This window comes from Cricetulus griseus, chromosome 6 (genome assembly GCF_003668045.3).
Source record: "Cricetulus griseus strain 17A/GY chromosome 6, alternate assembly CriGri-PICRH-1.0, whole genome shotgun sequence".
NCBI lineage: Eukaryota > Metazoa > Chordata > Mammalia > Rodentia > Cricetidae > Cricetulus > Cricetulus griseus.
Window position 1 is genome coordinate 23707388 of NC_048599.1, and position 20470 is coordinate 23727857.

The 20470-nt window shown below is 43.3% G+C and overlaps 1 protein-coding gene across 3 annotated transcripts in view; it reads left to right on the forward strand.

The window, feature by feature from the left end:
- The window catches only part of LOC100754679 (ubiquinol-cytochrome-c reductase complex assembly factor 1), a 92671-nt gene that overhangs the window by 36386 nt on the left and 35815 nt on the right, over nt 1-20470 (forward strand). For all 3 annotated transcript variants that reach the window (XM_027421358.2, XM_027421360.1, XM_027421359.2), the window contains one exon: nt 15857-15965. In XM_027421358.2, the coding sequence (XP_027277159.1) occupies nt 15857-15965 (109 nt within the window). The remainder of the gene's footprint in view (nt 1-15856; nt 15966-20470) is intronic.

Below are 20470 nucleotides of genomic sequence, written 5' to 3' on the forward strand. Positions count from 1 at the left end.
AGCCACTATTGTCATCGTAAGCTTTCCCTTCCCTCTGAAGGCAGTTCTGTGGCCCTTAGGTGTTTCTTTCCATTTTAAAATCTAACTGATACATAAAAATTATACATATTAATGGAGTGCTGTATAGTATTTCAATACATACATATGTACACTATATAACTTGTGTTTGTGTCCTCCTACATGTGCTTATATGTGCAGAGACCAAAGGAGAGGGTTGGATATCCTGCTTTATCACCCTTTGTCTTAATAATATTATAATAACTGGTAGTTTGAAAGAAAACGGCCCCCAAAGGGAGTGGCACTGTTAGGAGATATGGCTTTGTTGGAATAGGTGCGGTCTTGTTGGAGTAAACGTGTCTTTGTGGGGGTGGGCTTTAAGGTCTCATATACTCAAGCTATGTCCAGTGTCTGAGACCACTTCCTGTTGCCTGCCTATCACAATGTAGAATTCTCCAGGGCTATGTCTGTGCCTCTATACTTCTAACCACCATACTCCCTGCCATGATGAGAATGGACTAAACCTTTGAAACTGTAAACTGTTACCTCAATTAATTGTTTTCCTTTATAAGAGTTGCCATGGTCAACCAAAAAACAAACAAACAAACAAATGCCGGGCGTTGGTGGCGCACACCTTTAATCCCAGCCACTCAGGAGGCAGAGGGGCAGGCGGATCTCTGTGAGTTCAAGACCAGCTTGATCTACAGAGTGAGTTCCAGGACAGCCTCCAAAGCTACTCAGAGAAACCCTGTCTCAAAAAAAAAAAAAAAAAAAAAAAAAAAAAAGAGTTGCCGTGGTCATGGTGTCTCTTCACAGCAACAGAAACCCTTACTCAATCAGAGGTTGGTTCTAGGAGTGGGGCATTGCTGTGATGGGAGGGCCATGTTTTTATTTAGGGTAATATGGACTTTGGGAGCTTGGGTTAGGAAAGCAGTGGAATGCTTCAAGTGCTTCGTAATGGGCCATACTGGGACCATGGAAGACAGTGATGCTGAGTGTCATCAGATGAACTGTGGCGGTGCTGGCTCAAGAATTTCAGAGAAGAATTTTAGTACGTTGCCTAGAGATCATTCTTGTGGTATTTTGGTGAAGAATGTGGCTGCTTTTTGCTCTTGTCTGAAAACTCTGCCTGAGGCTAAAGTGAAAATTTTGGATTAATACCATTGGCAGAGGGAATCTCAAAACACCCCAATACAGACTCTGTTGTGTGGGTACTGATGTTAACTCTAATGAAGATTTATAATGAAAAGGAACAAGCTGAGCAAGGAAAAAATATTTGAGGAGAAAAGGAGCACCAGCAAGTGGAATGGCGCTAAGTCCTGTGTTCAAGGAGATAAACAGATTAAGAAATGAAATAAAGGGAGTGGTAACTTCAGGGGCAAGATCCCACCCAGCTAAATTTCCAACTTGAGAAAGGGAATTAAAGAAAAGCTTAAAGCAGGGTGTGGTGGTACATCCCCTTAATTCCAGCAATCCAGAGGCAGAGGCTGGCCAGCCTGGTCTACAGAGAAAGTTCCAGAACAGCCAAGCATTTGTAGTGAAGGTAACCATTGAAAACAGAAAGTTGGTGATGATGTGATTGAATGAGGGGGCCATGTTCCAGCCCCAGTAAGCAACAGAACTTGGTAGCTTCAGCCACATGATTCTAGAGTTAAGGATAGAAGAAAGGGGCTAGGAGTTTGCCTCTGAGGCTAACTAAGGAAAGCTGCTGAGGCCAGGCTTGTGTCAGGGGTGTTCCTGAAAAGAGACCTAGAGAGGCCATTGTGTGAAGCTGAAACCTGGCTTGCCTTGGAGACTCCCAAGATGTTGGAGATGCCAAAGCTGTGGGGAACCTGCTAAGGAGAGCTGCTTGGGGGGGGGGGGGGATGACACACCAGCCCAAGAGGAAGAACTGTGTTGCAGTCAACAAAGCTGAAAGGGGTTGGAGATCTGAAGGGCGCTTTGACATCAGATGTAGAGGTGCAGAATTTGGAGTTTGCCCAACTGGTTTTCAGTCCTGGTTTGGTCCAGTAATTCTTCACTATGCTCCCTTCCCTATGTTTTAGAATGGTAATGTGTATCCTGTGCCATTATATGTTGGAATCATGTGATCTGCTTTTTGATTTTGATTTTACAGGGGATTATAGTTAAGAGATTGCATGAGTCTCAGAAGAGACTTTGAATTTTAGACTTTTGAATAGTTTGAGACTGTTATAGATTATGGGGACTTTTTTTTTTTTTTTCTCAAGACAGGATTTCTCTTTGTAGCTGTGGAGCCTATCTAGGCACTTGCTCTGTAGACCAGGCTGGCCTTGAACTCACAGGGATCCATCTGCCTCTGCTTCCCAACTGCTGGGACTAAAGGTGTACACCACCAATGCCCAGCTTTTGAAGTTGGACTGAATGCATTTTTGTTTTGTTTTTTGACACAGGGTTTCTCTGTGTAATAGCTCTGGATATCCTGGCAATCTCTCTGTAGACCAGGCTAGCCTTGAACTCACTGAGATCCACCTGCCTCTGTCTCCCAAATGCTGGAATTAAAGGCATGTGCTAGCAATGCCTGACTTTTTTTGTTTGTTTTGTTTTTGTTGACTGAATGCATTTTTGTACTATGATATTACTTCAAGCCTTTGGGGTCCAGGGAGTGGAATGCGGATGTTTGGAAGAAAATGGCTCCCCAGATGAGTGGCACTATTGGGAGGTGTGACTTTGTTGGGTAGGTGTGGCCTTGTTGGAGTTGGTGTCACTGTGAGGGTGGGCTTTGAAGTCTCATATGCTCAAGTCACATCCAGTACCTGAGACCACTTCCTGTTGTCTGCCTATCAAGATGCAGAATTTTCCAGCACCACGTTTGCCTGCACGCCGCCGTGATAATAGACTAAACCTCTGAAAGTGGCCGCATCAATTAAATGTTTTCCTTTATAAGAGGTGTTGTGGTCATGGTGTCTCTTCACAGCAGTAGAAACCCTAAGACAATAAGTGAGCTGGGTGGTGATGGTGCACACCTTTAATCCCAGCACTTGCGGGGCAGAGGCAGGTGAATCTCTTGAGTTCGAAGTCAGCCTGGTCTACAGAACAAGTTCTAGGACAGTCAGGGCTATTCAGAGAAACTCTGTGTAAACAACAACAAAAGTGAAACCAATATTATTATTTATATATGTGTGTGTTTGTACATGGTGTTAACCATTGAGCCATCTTTCTAGTCTCAAACTCTCCCTACCCCCCATCATTTTGTAATGTTTAAATTAAATTCAAGTTATAAATCTTGTTGTTGGTTATTTCATTGTACATTTTTTGAAATTCTGTAACTCAGGTCTTCTGCAAGATCCGTATGCACTCTTAAATGCCAAGCCCTGTGTGTGTTTTCGCAACACACACACACACACACACACACACACACACACACACACACACACACACACACACACACAGGAAATCTCATCCTTAGCCATACTATGTAAGTGGATGAGAGGACTACTACTTGGATTGAAGGATGTGGGAATGACCTGGTCACTTCTTATCTGTATAACATACCTGTAGAAAAGGAACCTGAAGGTAGCTTCATGGGAACCCAGAAGGCAGTTTTAAAAACCATGTATCTAGTTCAGTTCCCTTGTCTTACACAAAGAGAAGTGGTTTTGGTGATTTTATGATATTTGTCACAGGTCACTTCATGTTCCACATCAGCAGTGGAGGATCTGAGACAAAGCCAAAGCTGACTGTGTTAGCTGTTCATCCCTTAGTGTCCCTAGGGGATAGGGGTCTTGTCCCCTGAATGTGAATAGCAATAGAAATGACTTAGTGATTGCCAGCTATAAAGTGAGCATTGCCTTTCTTGGTATGCACTGTCTGTGTCCTGGTAATCCCTGGAAATGGTAGATGGTTAAGGACAGCAATTGTTGGCCTTCTGGGGTCGAGAGCCAGAGGATGGCCTGAGCAGTGAGTAGAGGAAGAAGTAACTTTTAAAAATTCAAGTTCCAAAGAAAGATGGAGACTGAACATTAGAGAAGCCAGATGAGAAGACTTGTAAAGAAGAGGAAGTAAACTGGGTGGGAAAGGGTTTGGGAAGCATTCTTTCTCCATCCCAGTGTGGCCAGAGGCCTGCCTGACAAGCACTGGCCGCATTTTCGAGGAGTTCTTTAAACCCACCCCAGCAGCTTTCACGTGGCTGTAGGGCATCCTGGCCCTGCTGGATTCCAATAGCTTGAGACCTGCGATATGTCCTGGCCATGTGCACAGCTTCTTTCTCCTGCCCCCAGCCAGAGTCTTTGCTCCCACCCCCACAAGTATAGGTGGTTGTTTTTCACTTTTGTTCAAACCAAAGGCCCACGCGGCTGCCTTTTACCAGCACACATGACCTTTAGTGCCCTGGTACTTGCCAAGCCAACCAAGTTATATGTTTAGTGAAGATGGTTTCAGGAAGCATTTTGCCCCCACTTATCTTTTGCTACTGACAAGTCTGGTGGCTCCTGTGCTCCCCCTAGAAGGCTTAGACTTCACAGGGGGGAAGTTTCAGAAACAAGGTAGAGATGGCCCCAGGAAAGCGTCAGTGTGCCAGCTCACCAATAAATAAACCATTCATTAGCAATCTAAGGGGCATCATCATGGCCATGCTGGCCTGGCTTTTATGGCCTTAGCTGATGCTAAGTAAGGCAAACAAGCTCTAGGAAAGTTCCACTTGAGATTTCTTCATAGTAGCCAGTGTGACAGACCTGCTCACCTGCCCACTGATACTGAATTTAGAATCAGATCCCCTTAAAAGCAGCTTATGTGGTCAAACAAGGGCAAATGCTAAACATGCTGAGTGCGACAGGCTGCCCAAATGTGGCAGAAGTCCTAAAGAACCCTACCCTTTGGATAGATGTTGAGAAGAGCTGTGGCCTTGCTCCGGGGCTCGAGAGGAGAGAGAGAGGCTCTTGTTGCTTTTGACTGTGCAGACAGGGATGCCGTCCTAGCAGGAAGAGGCCACTGGTGCTGGGCCATCGCTGAATTGAAGAGCTAATTTAGAGACACTGGCTTGGGGAAAGCTCTAGCTATGCTTCAGCTCCACTGTGCCACCTTAGTTACTTAAGCACCTTGGTTTTCTGTGAAATGCAGAGAGCTGTACCAGATGTGTAATTGTGCAAATAGAGGAAGGTGGTGGGCCCAGACGCATGAAGTCTTCTATTGCGGAACTTAATAGCATGAGGCGGTCAGTGTCTTTAGTCCTTTATCTGAGACTCATGCTCAGCGAGCTTTTCCTCTTTGGCCGTCTTTGGGTTGGCCTTTTACAGAGATGAGGAGCCGTCAGGAAGACTTGAGCACTCTTTTTTTCTTTACTTTGCTAGCTGGGTTGTTTGCCTTCCTTATATGTAAAAGAGATCAGGATTATTTATGAGCCACTGGAATCACTGAGAGACAGGACAGTGCTGAGGCGTAAAACCTCAATAATAAATTGTGGGTTTAAGAACATCAGTGACGGTGGGAGGAGTGTGTAGAATCCCTGTAGAGCAGTGCAGCTCAGCCTGTGTGCGAAGTAGGTGCGCATAAGGACTTGTGAAGCAAGTGCAAGAATTTTTATTATTAAGAATTTTCTTTGCATTCATGAGGATAATTTTTGTTTTAGTCTGTAAGCTTTCCTTCCCCCAAAAGAGCCCTTTTCAAAATTTAACATAAGATCTGGGTGTGATGGTACAGGGCTGTAATCCCAGTACTTTGGAAGTCGAAAGCAGAGAATCAAGAAGCTCAAGACTAGCCTGAGCTGTATAAAACCCTGTCTAAAAAGCCGGGTGACAGCGGCGACAGTGGCACACACCTTTAATCCCATCACTTGGGAGGCAGAAGCAGGCAGATCTCTGTGAGTTAAAGGCCAGCCTGGTCTACAGAGTGAGTTCCAGAACAGCCAGGACTACACAGAAGAGCCCTATCTGGAAAAACCAAACCAACCAAACAAAAACCCTGTCTGGGGGAAAAAAAAGAAAAGAAAAGAAAAAAGATGAGCATTAGTGTGAGGAATACATTCACAGTGTCGATTAAGGTTGGAGTTCAGCTGTTAGGTTCTTTTGTGTAAACTTAGTATTCTGGAAGTTGACTAGCTCATAATGACTCATAGGATGTGACACATTAGCTTTGTTTTAGAGTAGGCCCTAGAATCGTCTAGTTTTTTAGATGAGCCATTTTGAATTTGTTTCATTAATTTTGCTTTACCTTCCAGCTTGTATTTTTGTCTTTGAATCTCACTTGGTAGTTTTATTCTGTTCTGTTTACCATTAATTGGTTTATTTGGAGTTTGGGGGTGTCGGTTCATCTACCTTTTTGCTTTTTGAGACAGGTTTTTCCCTGTGTATCCTAGGCTGCCCTCAAATTTAGGGTGTTAGTGTCTTTTTTCATCCGGTCTCTCCAGTGCTGGAGTTACAGGCTTGCAATGTCATACCTGGGTATGTATTTATCTTTAGTACAATTTAGTTTCTTCCTTTCCAAGAGTGGCTTTTGTTCTTATAGGTAGGTTTGTATCAGTTTAGGCATCTTTCCCTTCCAGTGTGCTTTTTTTCCATTATGGATTTTAGATTTTTATTTTTCAATAGGTATAAAGTGTGTGTGGGGTGTGTGTACATGTGCATGTATGCCCAGAGGCCAGAGATAGTGTATCCCCTAGAACTGGAGCTAGAGGAGGTTGTGAGCCACCTGACATGGTTGTTGGAACTTAACCTTTGTCCTCTAGAAGAGCAGATTGAAGAGTAGGCTTGTAACCACTGAGCCATCTCTCCTCTTCCCCATATGTTTTTTCTTTACAAAAATGTTTTTAAAATTTTTTTTATGTGTATAAATGTATTGCTTGTGTTCATATGTTTGTGTGTGTACCATCACATGTATATCTGGTGTATCTGGGCATTGGGTCTCCCGGAACAAGAGTTATATATGATTCTGAGCCACCCTGTGGGTGCTGAGACTCAACTCTGGTCCTCTGCAAGAGCAGCCAGTGTGCTTAACCACTGAGCCATCTCACCAGTCCCCAATATGCTTTTTCTAATGTGATGCTAGTTTTAAAACTTAAAGTGTGTCCTGTAAAGATTCAAGGGAAAATTGAGTTGGTAGATTCTGGAGGGCTTGTTGTGGTCAGTGAAGGAGGCAAACAAACATGCCTCAGTATAATTCTAGGTGCAGGTCTCACTAGATTTGTATTGTTGGAGGGATTACTGCTCTAAACAGTTTTTTTTTTTTTTTCTTCCTTTCTTAAAAGTCACTTAAGTCCCTCCCTCCCCCAAGACAGGGTTTCTCTGTGTAGCTCTGGCTGTCCTGTAACTCACGTTGTAGATCAGGCTGCCCTTGAACTCACAGAGACCCATCTGCCTCTGCTTCCCAAATGCTTGTACTAAAGGCATGCACCATCACCGCCTCGCTAAAAAGTATTCTTACTTTAAGTGTATCCATGTTTTGCCTACATGTATGTCTGCGCACCGTGTGCATGCCTGGAACTCCTGGGGGTCAGAAGAGGACATCTGATCCCCTGGGACTGGAGTTATAGATGGTTCTGAATTACCATGTGAGTGCTGGGAATCCAACCCAGGTCCTCTGGAGAACAAGTGCTTTTAACTGTTGTGCTGTCTCTCCAACCCCAGATGCAGAGGTGAGTTTTTTTCAACAGTGGAATTGAGACAGTGTGAGCATCAGAGTTGCAGAGGCTGAGACAGGAGGGTCCTTGTCTCACCCGTGTGTGTGTGTGTGTGTGTGTGTGTGTGTGTGTGTTAAAGTCTCATACTTCTGCCAGACTGTTCTGGAACTTGGTTCCGGCTAGCTCTGAACTTGAACTAACGGAGGTCCTCCTCAGTCTCTCTGAGTGCTAGGATTACAGGTGTAAGCTACATGCCCAGGGTGGTAGTTTGAGGTATATAGGATAACAAAACTCTGAAAACAAGAAAGAAATGCACCTACAGCGCTTAGCCAGGGGGCTTAGTATGGAGCAGTGTTGGCTGTTTATTATAGCATTTTTTTCTCTTTTGCTATTTAATTTTTTCCTTCTTAGTCATTTGTAGAATATTAAAAATTGCCAGATAAGCTGAGTTCCGCCTGTGGCAGATACTACTCTAACTGTTTGGTATGTTTGTTTGTGTACACACGTCACTTGCCTATGTGGAGGTCAGAGGGTAACCTTGGGTGTTGGTCTTCACCTTCCATCTTGTTTAAGGTGGAGTCTCCTGGATGTTGTACTGCATGGGCTAGGCTGGGGGGTGGGGGCAGTAAGCTTCCAGGGATTCTCCTCTTTGCTTCTCACTGTCAGAATAATGTGTGTAGATGTTAGCAAGGTGAAGAAAGGAAAAGCTACTGCCATGTATAGAAAGGAAGACTTGGACACTGGAACTGTGTGTGATAAGATTATATGGAAGGACTCCCGGGGAGCTAGTTGCTGTAGCTGAAGACTGCTTGGGAAGGGGTAGGAAGGTGTCTTCCTTTTCCTTCCGTGTGTTATCTGTTCAAAGCAGTTACTGTGCAGGGGAAGAAGCAGAATTGAATATGTGTGAGCTTCAAGGTAGCACCCTACCTTGAAGGAGCTGGCCTTGAACTGCTCATTGGACATCCTAGGCAGCTGCCTGTTTTACCACATAGGTGTGGTCTCCAGCTCTGCTTTTCTTTCTTTCTTTCTTTCTTTCTTTCTTTCTTTCTTTCTTTCTTTCTTTCTTTCTTTCTTTCTTTCTTTCTGGAGAGTAAGAACGAAAGTTCTTTACAATGGGAGTTTTCTTCTGTTCTTAGCTCCTTACAGAGTTTGATTCATGACCTCAGGGTGTACATTGATGAACTTTTAGTTAGTGTTAGTGGCTGGAGGGCCCTGTGGTCTGAATCTTACATTTTCCTTACAACACAGGAACTTTCAGCACATACGCTGAGAGGAAAACTGATTCTTGGTCTTCCAAGGAGATATTTGCTGTTGAGCTTTATATCGTTAAGTGCTTTGCATTGGTCACACATCCACTGAACTAATTTGATGCAGTGTTTTAGGAGTAATTTGAACTTTCTCTTTTTTGGTTGATAGCTGTCAATACTAAACTATTTCCTAAACTGTTAGGAACACCAAAGTTAGATAGAGGTTTAAAACAAACGTCGCTGTTTACATTTCTCTCAAAAGGCAGGGCAACCTTGTATTTTCAGACTGGACAAAGACCTCAGTTCCACAAAGAAAGACTTCCTCCATTTTGTTGCTTCCAACCTTGGTGATGTTGGTGTTTAATTGTGGGCTAAGGCTGGGAATAAGAGCTAACGTCTCAGTGACTCTTCTGCTCTGAGTGCCAACGTGGTAATCTCTTCACATTTTTTTCTCCCAGTGGCTCTGGGTTGACTGCTTAGCCCAGAGAGGTTCAGACTTTTCTCTGCATGACATTACAGAGTCACTCAGGATTCCTCTGGCTTCACTTTCCTCCTTCTCATACTCTACCCTGTTACAAATTTAGGTATTCATTGTTCCTTTGACATGTGCTGACTTCTTCCATGGCCCTGGCTTTGTTCTCCGTGCCTGTCTTTTGGAAAGGCCTCTTGACGTTTGTTGCATCTTCATTTCAGCCCATCCTTTCAAGCCTCAGGTATAATGTTTCATTTCCCGTCAAGCTTCTTCAGATCCTATTCATCCCAAAGTGTTCTTTCAAACTCCATTGCATGTTTTGAGATGCTGCCTTCTTTTTTTACATTTGTTTATTTATTTCTTTATTGTGTGTATGCACACATGTGGGCATATGTGCCATGGTGTGTAGTTCAGAGGACAGCTCTTAGGAATCAGTTCTCTCCTTCTGCCATGTGGGTTTGAGGGAGTCAGGCTTGGCAGCAATTGCCCTAACCCACTGAGCTATCTTATTAAACCTTTCCCTGTTGTTTGTATGTGCCTTGTTTTGTTTCTCCTAGGAGACACACAGCTTGAAAGCTGGACTCATGTCTTTGCCATCACTGTAATACCTGGTCATTCTACCATTACCTACATGCAGTAGGAGCTCAGGATCTGTTCATTGGGTAGTCAGTCAGTGTGAGAGTACCTTCATTTTGTATTATCTTTTTAGCACAGACGACTATTGAGCTAACCATTAATCTTTTTTTCCCCAAGAAATTATTTTTTTATTAGTTCAAATTAGAAACAAGTCTGCTTCACAGGTCAATCCCTGCTCCCTCTCCCTCCCCTCCTCCCCCACCCTCCATTTGTCCCCCACTCCATCCCCCCTTTGCTCCCCAGGGAAGGTAAGGCCATCCATGGGGGATCCCCAAAGTCTGTCATATCATCTTGGGCAGGGCCTAGGCCCTCCCCCATGTGTCCAGGCTGAGAGAGCATCCCTCCACGTGGAATGGGCTCCCAAAGTCCTTTCTTATGCCAGGGATAAATAATGATCTACTACCAGAGGCCCCATAGATTGCTGAGGCCTCCTCACTGACATCCATGTTCAGGGGTCTGGATCAGTCCCATGCTGGCCTCCCAGACATTAGTCTGGGATCCATATGCTCCCCCTTGTTCAGGTCAGCTGTTTCTTTGGGTTTCACCAGCCTGGTCTTGACCTCTTTACTCATCACTCCTCCCTCTCTGCAACTGGGTTCCAGAGTTCAGTTCAGTGTTTAGCTGTGGGTGTTTGCCTCTGCTTCCATCAGCCACTGGATGAAGCCTCTAGGATGGCATATAAGGTAGTCATCAGTCTCTTTATAGGGGAAGGGCATTTAGGATAGCCTCTCCACTATTGCTTAGATTGCCAGTTGGTGTCATCCTTGTAGATCTTTGGAAATCTCCCTAGTGCCATATCTCTCCTTGAACTTATAATGGCTCCCTCTATTATGGTATCTCTCATCCTGCTCTCCTCTGTTCTTCCCCCGACTCAGCCTTCCTGCTCCCCCATTTCCTCTTCTCCCTGCCTCTTCTCCCCTCTCTCCCAGCTCCCTCTCCCCTACCCCCATGCTCCCAATTAGCTCAGGAGATCCTGTCCCCTTCCCCTTCTCCGGGAGGCCATGCATTCTTCTCTTGGGTCCTCCTGTTTTCTAATTCCTTTGGTGATGTGGATTGTAGGCTAGTAATCTTTTGCTCTATGTCTAAAATTCATATATGAGTGAGTACATACCATGTTTGTCTTTTTGTGACTAGATTACCTCACTCAGGATGGTAACTCTTCTAGTTCCATCCATTTTCCTGCGAGTTTCAAGATTCCATTGCTTTTTTCCACTGAGTAGTACTCCATTGTGTAAATGTACCACATTTTCTCTATCCATTCTTCAGTTGAGGGGCATCTAGGTTGCTTCCAGGTTCTGGCTATTACAAACAACACTTCTATGAACATAGTTGAACATATGTCCTTGTTGTATGAACATGCATTATTTGGGTATATGCCCAAGAGAGTAATTGCTGGATCTTGAGGTAGACTGATTCCCATTTTCCTGAGAAACTGCCATACTGATTTCCAAAGTGGTCGTACAAGTTTGCACTTCCACCAGCAATGGAGGAATGTTCCTTTTTCTCCACATTCTCTCCAGCATAGAATGTCATTGCTAACCATTATCTTATAATGCCTATAGAACAAGCTGTGCTGTGAAACCCCAAACAACACCTCACCGCATGTTGATATAGTTAGAAAGTTTATGGTCTGAAAAAATCTGTGCCTTTTAAACCCCAGAGGGCAGGTGTATTAACAGAATTTTCAAATAAATGAAGAATTCCATTACCTCACTATTGCTGTTGATGAATTGGCCTCCTATGACACTTAAGCATCAAAACACATTGCACATTTTCAGGTGAAAGGCTGACAAGAACAATTTGACTAACTTTTAGAAAAGTCTTATAAAGAAAGTGCTGTTGAACTTAACTCAGTGCATTTCTACTTTGAAATATGCTCCCTATTGTATATTATCATGCGGTCTTCATTATTGTCTCAAAGTCTTATATTTTTGGTATGAACTGGGTTCAGAGGCTAAAAATTAGAATGAAAATACCAACAAATCCACTTGAGATTAGTAGTGAACCTTTAGTTAGAAAGCTGCATGCTCAGGCTCCAGAGATGCTCGGTGCTTACGGGAGGAACTGCTCAGGGTACGGAGGTGCTCAGTGGTTAAGGGAGGCACTGCTTTTTTGTAGGAGCTGAATTTGGTTCCCAGCACTCAACTTGGGCTGCCCACACTGCCTATAAATAATAATGAAAAAGCTTCATCTACACCAAACATCTGTTCTCCTTATGTGAAAAAGCTAGTTTTCTGCATTTTGAAGTTGTCCATCCAGTTACTTAAATCTTTAGATACTTGCTGCTGGATGTGCCACCAGGATTAGGTGGCAATTGCCTTTTCCACCTTGCCAGCCTGCTCACTCATCTTTTTTCTCTTCCTCATCTTCTTAATTTTAATTGGCCCATCATTATACATATTTATAAATTATACAATATTTTGACACATGTGTACATTGTGTTATAATCAAACCAGGGCCATCATCTCATATTATTTCTGTGGAGTGAGAATAGTTAAAATCCTCTCTTCTGGCCATTCTCAAGTATATTTCATTATTGTTATTGTAGTCTCATTGCTGTGCAGTAGAACAGAACTGTAACCTCACCTCTTCAGATAATGATGTTCAAAATTAGAATTAGTAGATGCTATTCCAAGCAGATTTGGAGTCTCACTTTGCCATTGAGGGCATATTTCAATTGTATCTAGAACATTAATTTGGGGTCAGCATCATTATTCTTTTGACTTGCACTGAGTGTGTTCTATTATCTTCATTTTTAAAGGCTTTTTTACATTGGTAGGTGTCATTCATGTATTCTGGACCTCTGGAGTTTTAGCCACTAGACTCAAGTACAGAACCTTCCCCACCTCTCCACCCCCATTCAGATTCTTGTAAGGTGCATCCCATTGAGACAGACTTGTGGAGATATTTTTGGGTCATGGTTGGGTCATGTAGCATATTTGTTCTCTTGCCCAGCTTGTCATCTGCCCATTTGATAAGTGTGTTTTCTTTTTCCAATTTAGTCATTCATAGAGATGTTGAGGCAAGTCAGATTGGAATCATTCCATTGTTGCTTGTGGATTTTTCTTTTACAGAGCAGCATAGTGAGACAGGGTCTTGCTCTGTAGTTCAGGCTGGCCTTGAATTTGCAATTTTCTTGTCTCCTGCGTACTGGAATTTGTTTATGTGTGCCCCCTATAGCCTGCTCTAAGCATGAACCTGCACTCTCTCTCTTTCTCTCTCTCTCTCTCTCTCTCTCTCTCTCTCTCTCTCTCTCTCTCTCTCTCCCTCCCTCTTCTTCTTCTTCTCTCTTTTTTTTTTTTTTTTTTTTTTTTTAGGCAGGATCTTGATATGTGGACCAGGCTGGCCTTTACAGAGATCCTCTGCTGGGACTAGAGGCAGATGCCACTGCTTGTGACTAGTTTTCTTTTTAAAGATTTATTTTTACTTATGTAAATGTGTGTGGGTGTTCAAGGAGGCCAGAAGAGGGTATGAGATCCCTTGGTGCTACAGTTACAGGCCACTGTGAGCCCCTGCTGTTGGAGCTATGAGCTGACTTTGGGTTCTCTGCAATGGCAGTGCATGCATGCTACTAGTGGCAGTAAGGGAATGAAGAACAGACAGACACTTGTACAGTGAAGTTGGGATCAGGCGGGCTTCTCTAATGCAACTGCTACCTCCACAACCTAGAACATCAGTGTGTTTATCAGGTACAGCACCCGGGAAGGGGTTAGCTAGTCTCAGTAGGAGGTCTCTATAGTAGAGCAGTTTCGGGGTGTTCAGGAGGAAGAAGTTGCAGTTGCTAATCTTTGTGCAATACCAATAGCCATCTATGCTTTGACTCTCAAGAACAGCTCTGCCATTTCTCTTGAGCCTGTTCATACTGGTAACAGCTTTACCAATGGTCTCATGGGTCTGTGGCTTTGGGCATTCTGGAGATGTGGACATTCCTGTGTCAAAATTTATCCACTCAGTACATCCTCAGATCCCCACAGGCATGCACTTAACTCCTGAGCCATCTCCTCAGCCCCCTTTTAGTTGATTTTAATGGGCAGCTTTTGTATGGAGATAGACTTGTCAATTTAGATAAATTATAGCATTCTGAAATTATAGCAGGGATTGTCTTTCAGCTGACTAGTCTGTTGCAGTCATTTAATACCTAGTTCAAGACATTAGAAATTAGTATGGTCATAAGAATATTAGGAACTACTTTGAAAAGTTAGTAACCTTGATTATATTCTTTTGTATAATTAAATACATGCATGTGTGGGTTTGTGCATGTGAGTGTTGGTATATGAGGAGGCCAGAAGCCTGGGGTACCCCTGGGCCACCTGATTGGGTGCTTGAGAACCGAATTTGGGTCTCCTGGAAGAGCAGCCAGTGCTCTTAACCATTGAGCCATCTCTCCTGCCCCTAAATATATGTTTAAATTAATAAAAATTACAGCCCGACATTGGTGGCACATGCCTTTAATCCAGCACTCAGGAGGCAGAGGCTTTGAGAGTTTGAGGTCAGCCTGGTCTACAGAGTGAGTTCCAAGACAGCCTCCAAAGCAATAAAGAAAAACCCTATCTTGAAAAACAAAGCAAAACAAAATTACATAATTCTTGCCTGGTGTGATGATGTCCACCTTTATAGTCCAGCACTCGGGAGGCAGAGGCAGGTGGATCTCTTGAGTTTGAGGCCAGCCTGGTCTACAGAGTGAGTTCCAGGACAGCCAGGGCTACATACTGAGACACTGTCTCAAAACAAAGCAACAACAAACAAAAACAAACTTGATCTTTGCCTTCAATGGAATTTACATCTAGTGGGAGAACAATTTGATAATTATAAAAATGTGATCATAATATTCTCAGTGATCTGTATACTGAACAAATATTGGCCAAGAAAAGTAGAATGCAAGCCACAAATATAATTGAAAATTTTCTACATATGGAGTTACATTTTTAAAGTAAAAAGAAATGAGAGTGGTTTTGAAAAGAAAGGTGGTTTTTTAATGTGTGGGGCATGTGGAGGGTGTGGCTGTAGGGGGTGCATGCAAATGAATGCTCAGGTACAGGTACTATGGGAGACCAGAGGAAGGTGTTGGGTTCCTATTGCTCTGGGCCTGAAGCTCACTGTTTGGGCTAAGCTGCCTGACCAGGGAGCTCTTGGGAGCCACCTGTCTCCAACCCCCAGTGGTACAGTTACAGCCATGCCCAACCATACGTGTCTTTTTATGGGTGCTGGGATTCTAACTCCATTCTTCACTGAGCCATCTTCCAGCCCCTGAAATTAATTCAATGATAGATTTTATTTAAACTTATATGAAATAATATTCAATGTGACAGCAATATTTAAAATGTGATTCTTTTTCTTACTATATCTTTGAAATCCTTGGAGTAGCTATACTTAAAGTGCTCAGTAGCCACAAGTAGCTAGTAGCTACTATACGAGACAGGAAATTCTTTACCCACATTTAGAAAATTCTGTAGTAGTGAACAAATATTTTCCCCAGTTGAGTGGAGAATTCTGCTTGATTGTCTTTCTAATAACCACATAGGATTTATTCCATGTGGGAAGGAGGCTTTTGAGGTATCCCTGGTTCAATGGTGCTTTCATTATCATATGTAATATGCAAGTTTTTTCTTTTTTCTTCTTTCTTTTGGTAATTTTTTGAGACAGGGTTTCTCTGTGTAGCCCTAGCTGTCCTGGGACTCACTCTGTAGACCAGGCTGTCCTAGAACTCACAGAGATCCTCCTGCCTCTGCCTCCCAAGTGCTCTTGTATCACCACTGCCCAGCGCAAGTTTTTTTCACTGCACAGATGGACATTTGTTTTTTAAACTGTGACTGTGTTAAAGACCCAAGGTCACTCCTGAATTTTGATTCCATATGCTGTGCTAAAATCTCTTTTCTGTGAACTGTGTGAAAAAAAAAATGCAGTTATTCAGTGACTCTTTTTGCTTCCACTTAGGATGTGTCTAGTCCGAATGAAGCAGGAAGGCCGGTCTGGAAAATACATGTGCCGGATCATAGTCCATTTTATGTGGGAAGACGTGGAGCAGCGAGGCAGAGTTATGGGGGTAAGTGCTTGCCTGCAGATGCCGGTCTGGACAGCTGTGGTGAAAGAATGTCTGCCCTGAGTCTGAGGTTCTTTCTTCTTTAGGATGGCTTTGCTTTTGGATTTCTGTGAAATGTTCCCTAATGTCAAAGAGACTGTTCAGCTATAGTCCCTTTTTGTGCTTCTTGGGAGCCTGACATACCAGGGATGCTTTATGGGTTTGTGCACATGATTGTGGTTTGTGGGTATGAGGACATCTTGTATACAGAAGTAGATAGGAAATGGTTGTAGGGAAGATGGAATGGGGAACCAAATGTCTAATCTAGTCTAAGGACACTGCCTTTGACATTATTCAATGTTTGAATTAATTCCCCTTTTAAGTTCTTTGGTTGATTGGTTTTGATTTTTTTTTTTTTTTTTTTTTTTTGAGACATTGACTTATGTATGCTGGCCATGGGACTTGCTATATAGCCGAGGGTGGCTTTGAACTCCTGATTCTCCTGCCTCCACTTCCTAAGTGCTAAGATTATAGGCATGCACTGCAGTACCTGGACTCTCTAAGTTAGTCCTTATGGGAAGATCCTGGTGTGGGGCCTGTAGTCCTAGGAACTAAAGAAAACCCTGGTCACTAGCAACCTAGAAGATTTTGGCAAACTACCCATTAAAAATAAATACCGTAGTCCAGGTGTTGGTGGCACACACCTTTAATCCCAGCACTCGGGAGGCAGAGTCTGATCTCTGTGAGCTCGAGGCCATCCTGTTCTCCAGAGTGAGTGCCAGGATAGGTTCCAAAGCTACAGAGAAACCCTGTCCCATAAATAAATAAATAAATAAATAAATAAATAAATAAATAAATACCTTAGTAAATTCAGTAATTAGCCTGAGAGAAGAGGATATATAATTTACATTCATGTTTGTGCATGTGTGTGCACATTTGTGTATGTGTTAAAATGATTGCTAGCTATAGAAAATGTGTGGTAGAAGGTTTTATACATATGTGCATGTGTGTATGTTTTGTTACAAATGATCTCATTCTTTATGTACTTTCCTGCAACTCTCTCTTTACTCAGCATTGTTTGGAGGTCTTTCCATGCTACATGGGTGTTCAGTCATGGCTGACCTTTGTTACTTTGCCCATTTCACATACTCCTATTGTACTGCCTGTTAACCCCGTGTACTTTTGCTTGTGTAAAATTGCAATCTTTGAGACTTATACCATGCATGTGGAACATGGTTTCCTCTTGGGATCCTGGGTTGAGGGTTTTCTTATGTCTCTGAATGAACTGGAGTGTAGGAAGCACTGTAAACATGGGTTTGCCTTTGAGTATCTTTATGGGCATTCACATTACATTCTGTGGGGACAGCATACCATTGGCATTTCTGTTTGTTCTGAGAAAATGAAACATCAATTGTACCTTTTATCATCACCACCTGCCTTGAAGTCACGAATGAGCTCTCTAATGTGTATGTATGTGTCCCCTGAGTGTATGTATGTGTGCCATGAAGATGCAGGAGCCCAAGGTGGTCAGAAGATGGCGTCAGATCCCTCTACTCCCTTTACTTATACAGCTGCTAGCCACCATGTAGGTGCTGGGAACTGAACCCAGGTCCTCTTCAAGAACAAGTGGTGCTCATAAACCCTGAGCCACCTCTCTGGCCCTGTACTGAGCTCTTTTTGTAACTGTCCTCTGGTTCTTGTTTCATTTCTCCCACTGTCATGCCTGCTGGCATTCTTTCAGTTCAGAGGGAGGTCAGCAGACTAGCAACTCATACAGCTGCATTTTCTACGTCCTCAAGTGTTTACTACTCAATTCTGTGGCAGCACACATTGGACTTAGGGTGGTGTTGGCATCTCAACTCACCCTATTAGTGATGGCCAGTAATACCCGCTGGCCAGCCAAAGCCTTCGTGGACTGCCAGGTGTTGTGTTAGTGTCCCTTCCATTAAATGAACCTGTTTGGCTTATCTCTGTTGACTGAACTTTGCTGGCAGTGGGACCTCTGGGACCATGTGAGTCACAGCTGTCCTGTCCTAAATAGCTTAATAATCCAGAAATTGCTGACTTGTGGACCACGGGGATTTTTAATTACACCCTCTCCCGCTGAATTTCTCTTCCATATGTCCCAGCAGCTGCCACTTTGCCCTTCTCCATGCGCTTTGTGTGTGATCTCCCTCTCCTTCCTTCGGCTTACGCTTTTGGGAACAGGAGGCTGTCTCACTCTATTTGCTTATATGGTGATGTCTAGTGGACAAATAGGATGGGTTGAATGAGGGAGGACACAAAGTAAACTGCAGTCTCTGCTGTATTCTGTTTGTTTGCGACAGAATAGTTAGCTCTGGCTGGCCTAGAACTTACTATGTAGACGAGGCTGGTCTCTTATTTACAGAGATATACCTGTGTTGCCTCCCAAGTCCTGGGATTAAAGGTGTGCACCATGATGCTAATATACCCTGTTTTAAGGTAACATTAGATTAATGGTACTTGACTCATTCCTTTCTGTACAGTCCTGCAGGGGTCTTTTTAATTTTTTTCTCCTCTTTTGTCCATTCGGATTGTTCCTAGACAGTGTGCCATCCTATAGGGCAGCATAGTGTTCCTGCCTTTAGTGCACCTCCAGTTCATTCGGTGACCCTGGTAAGGCACAGATGTGATTCAGTAAGTCTCTGACAAAGGCCAGGGAATCTGCTCTCCCTCCCTTCCCTTTCTTTCTTCTCTCCTTTCTCTCTGTCTTGTTCTCTCTGTCTCTCTTTAACAGAGTAGCCCAGGCAGGCCTTGAACTCACTATGTAACCCAGGATGACCTTAAACTTCTGATCCTCTTGCCTCCACTCCCCAATGCTGAGATTGTAGGGGGCACCTCCATCCCCTTTTATGCTGTGCTGGGAGTGAACCCAGCACTGCACCAGCTGAGCCATATCCTCAGTCCTGAGACTGTTTTCTCTCCTCTGTCTCTCTGCTACAGGATCTCATGTAACCCACCCTGAACCTTGAACTCACTGAATAGCTAAGGATGACCTTGTATCTCTGGTTGTCCTTTTGCTCACATGTCCCAAGGGCTGGGATTTCAGGTATTCACCATCACACCCAGTTTAGAGTGTCCACTCTTCTGAGAAGCTTCCAGGTTTTGCCTGTGTTAATAGGGGTGTGGGAGGTGACAACCATACTTTAAAATAGCAAGATGTTAGTGATTTCCCCTAGGCTTCTAAATTATCTTCATGAAGAGAAATGCCCAAGCTCTGGCTTAGTGACAAAAACTACAAATGGAAGACGGTGTTTTAAAAATACAAATTTAGAAGAATTGGGTAATTACTGTTCTTGGCTTTATTATATTTGATACTCCCCCTTTCTAACTTGATGGTATAAACAGGCACCTTTTCTATAGGAAGACAGATGTATACTAGAGTGTGCAGGTAGAGGGGCTTTCAGTGTTAGTGTACAGCCCACAGCAGGGGGACATGTGACTTTGAAATCAGTAGGTGGAATGAATAGAGTCTGGCCTGGTTCTCCCACAGTGGACAAGTCTTGACTTCCTGTGCTCTAGAGGACACAGAAGCAGGTCCAAGGTGCTGACTACATGGCTGCCGAGTTTCTTTTCAGCTTTGAAAAACTCCAGATTTGAAGGTGGTAATTTGCAAATCTTTCTGTGTTATTTGGCGTTCCAGGTATACCTCTGTAAGAAAAGTCATAGAAGAAAGTAAAACTTACAAAGCCAGTCAATGGTGCGGTTTTTCTCATGCCAAAGAATTCTTAGAAGCCATTACTTTGAGTGGATGCGTGTGGCAGAGATCAAGAGCAAAAGCGCCTCTTGCAAACTGATGACGAGTCAGAAATTTTAATCAACAATTCCTTTGAAACCCGAATTCCAATCAAGAACTCATTTGGTATTCGAGTTCTGGTCTCATAAGAGGGGAAACTTTGCTTTTCATCGGCTTCTAAGAAGCCCAGCTGTGGTGGCACATGGCTCAGACTCATGTGTCATTGGTGAAGCCAGTGCAAAAAGCAACTGCTAAATTTGAGGTTACAAAAATCACATCGATAATTTAGTGTTCTGACTTTTTAAAAGGAAAAAAAACCCACCAATATTTCAATATTTGGGATTTAAACATATAAATTAGCTGTGGAAATAAAGTTCATTATATCACCTCATCTGGTCTTGTTTTATTTCATTAACTGGGTCTTAAAAACCTTTGTGAGCCGGGTTGCAGCTGAAGAGCTGGAGACCATTTTTCCTTGGCCCTTGCCTCGCTCCTGAGTGTTGGTAGGAGTGAGAACCAGGACTTGACACAGCTGTAAAAACAGACAGCCCTTTGGCCTCAGTACTTTCTCCGGCTGCAGGCAGCTTTCAGATGTAAATTTCACTCTGCCTCTCCTACTAATGAAGTAAGTTTCTTTTGCTGGATTTGCACCAGGTGTGTCCAGGCTTGGGGCTAACTGGGTGCTTTACTTAAATTTTCCATTTGTGACATTTCAACCAAACTTCGAAAACAAACAAGAATTAGCTCAAGGCAGTGGCTCAGAGTGTTAATG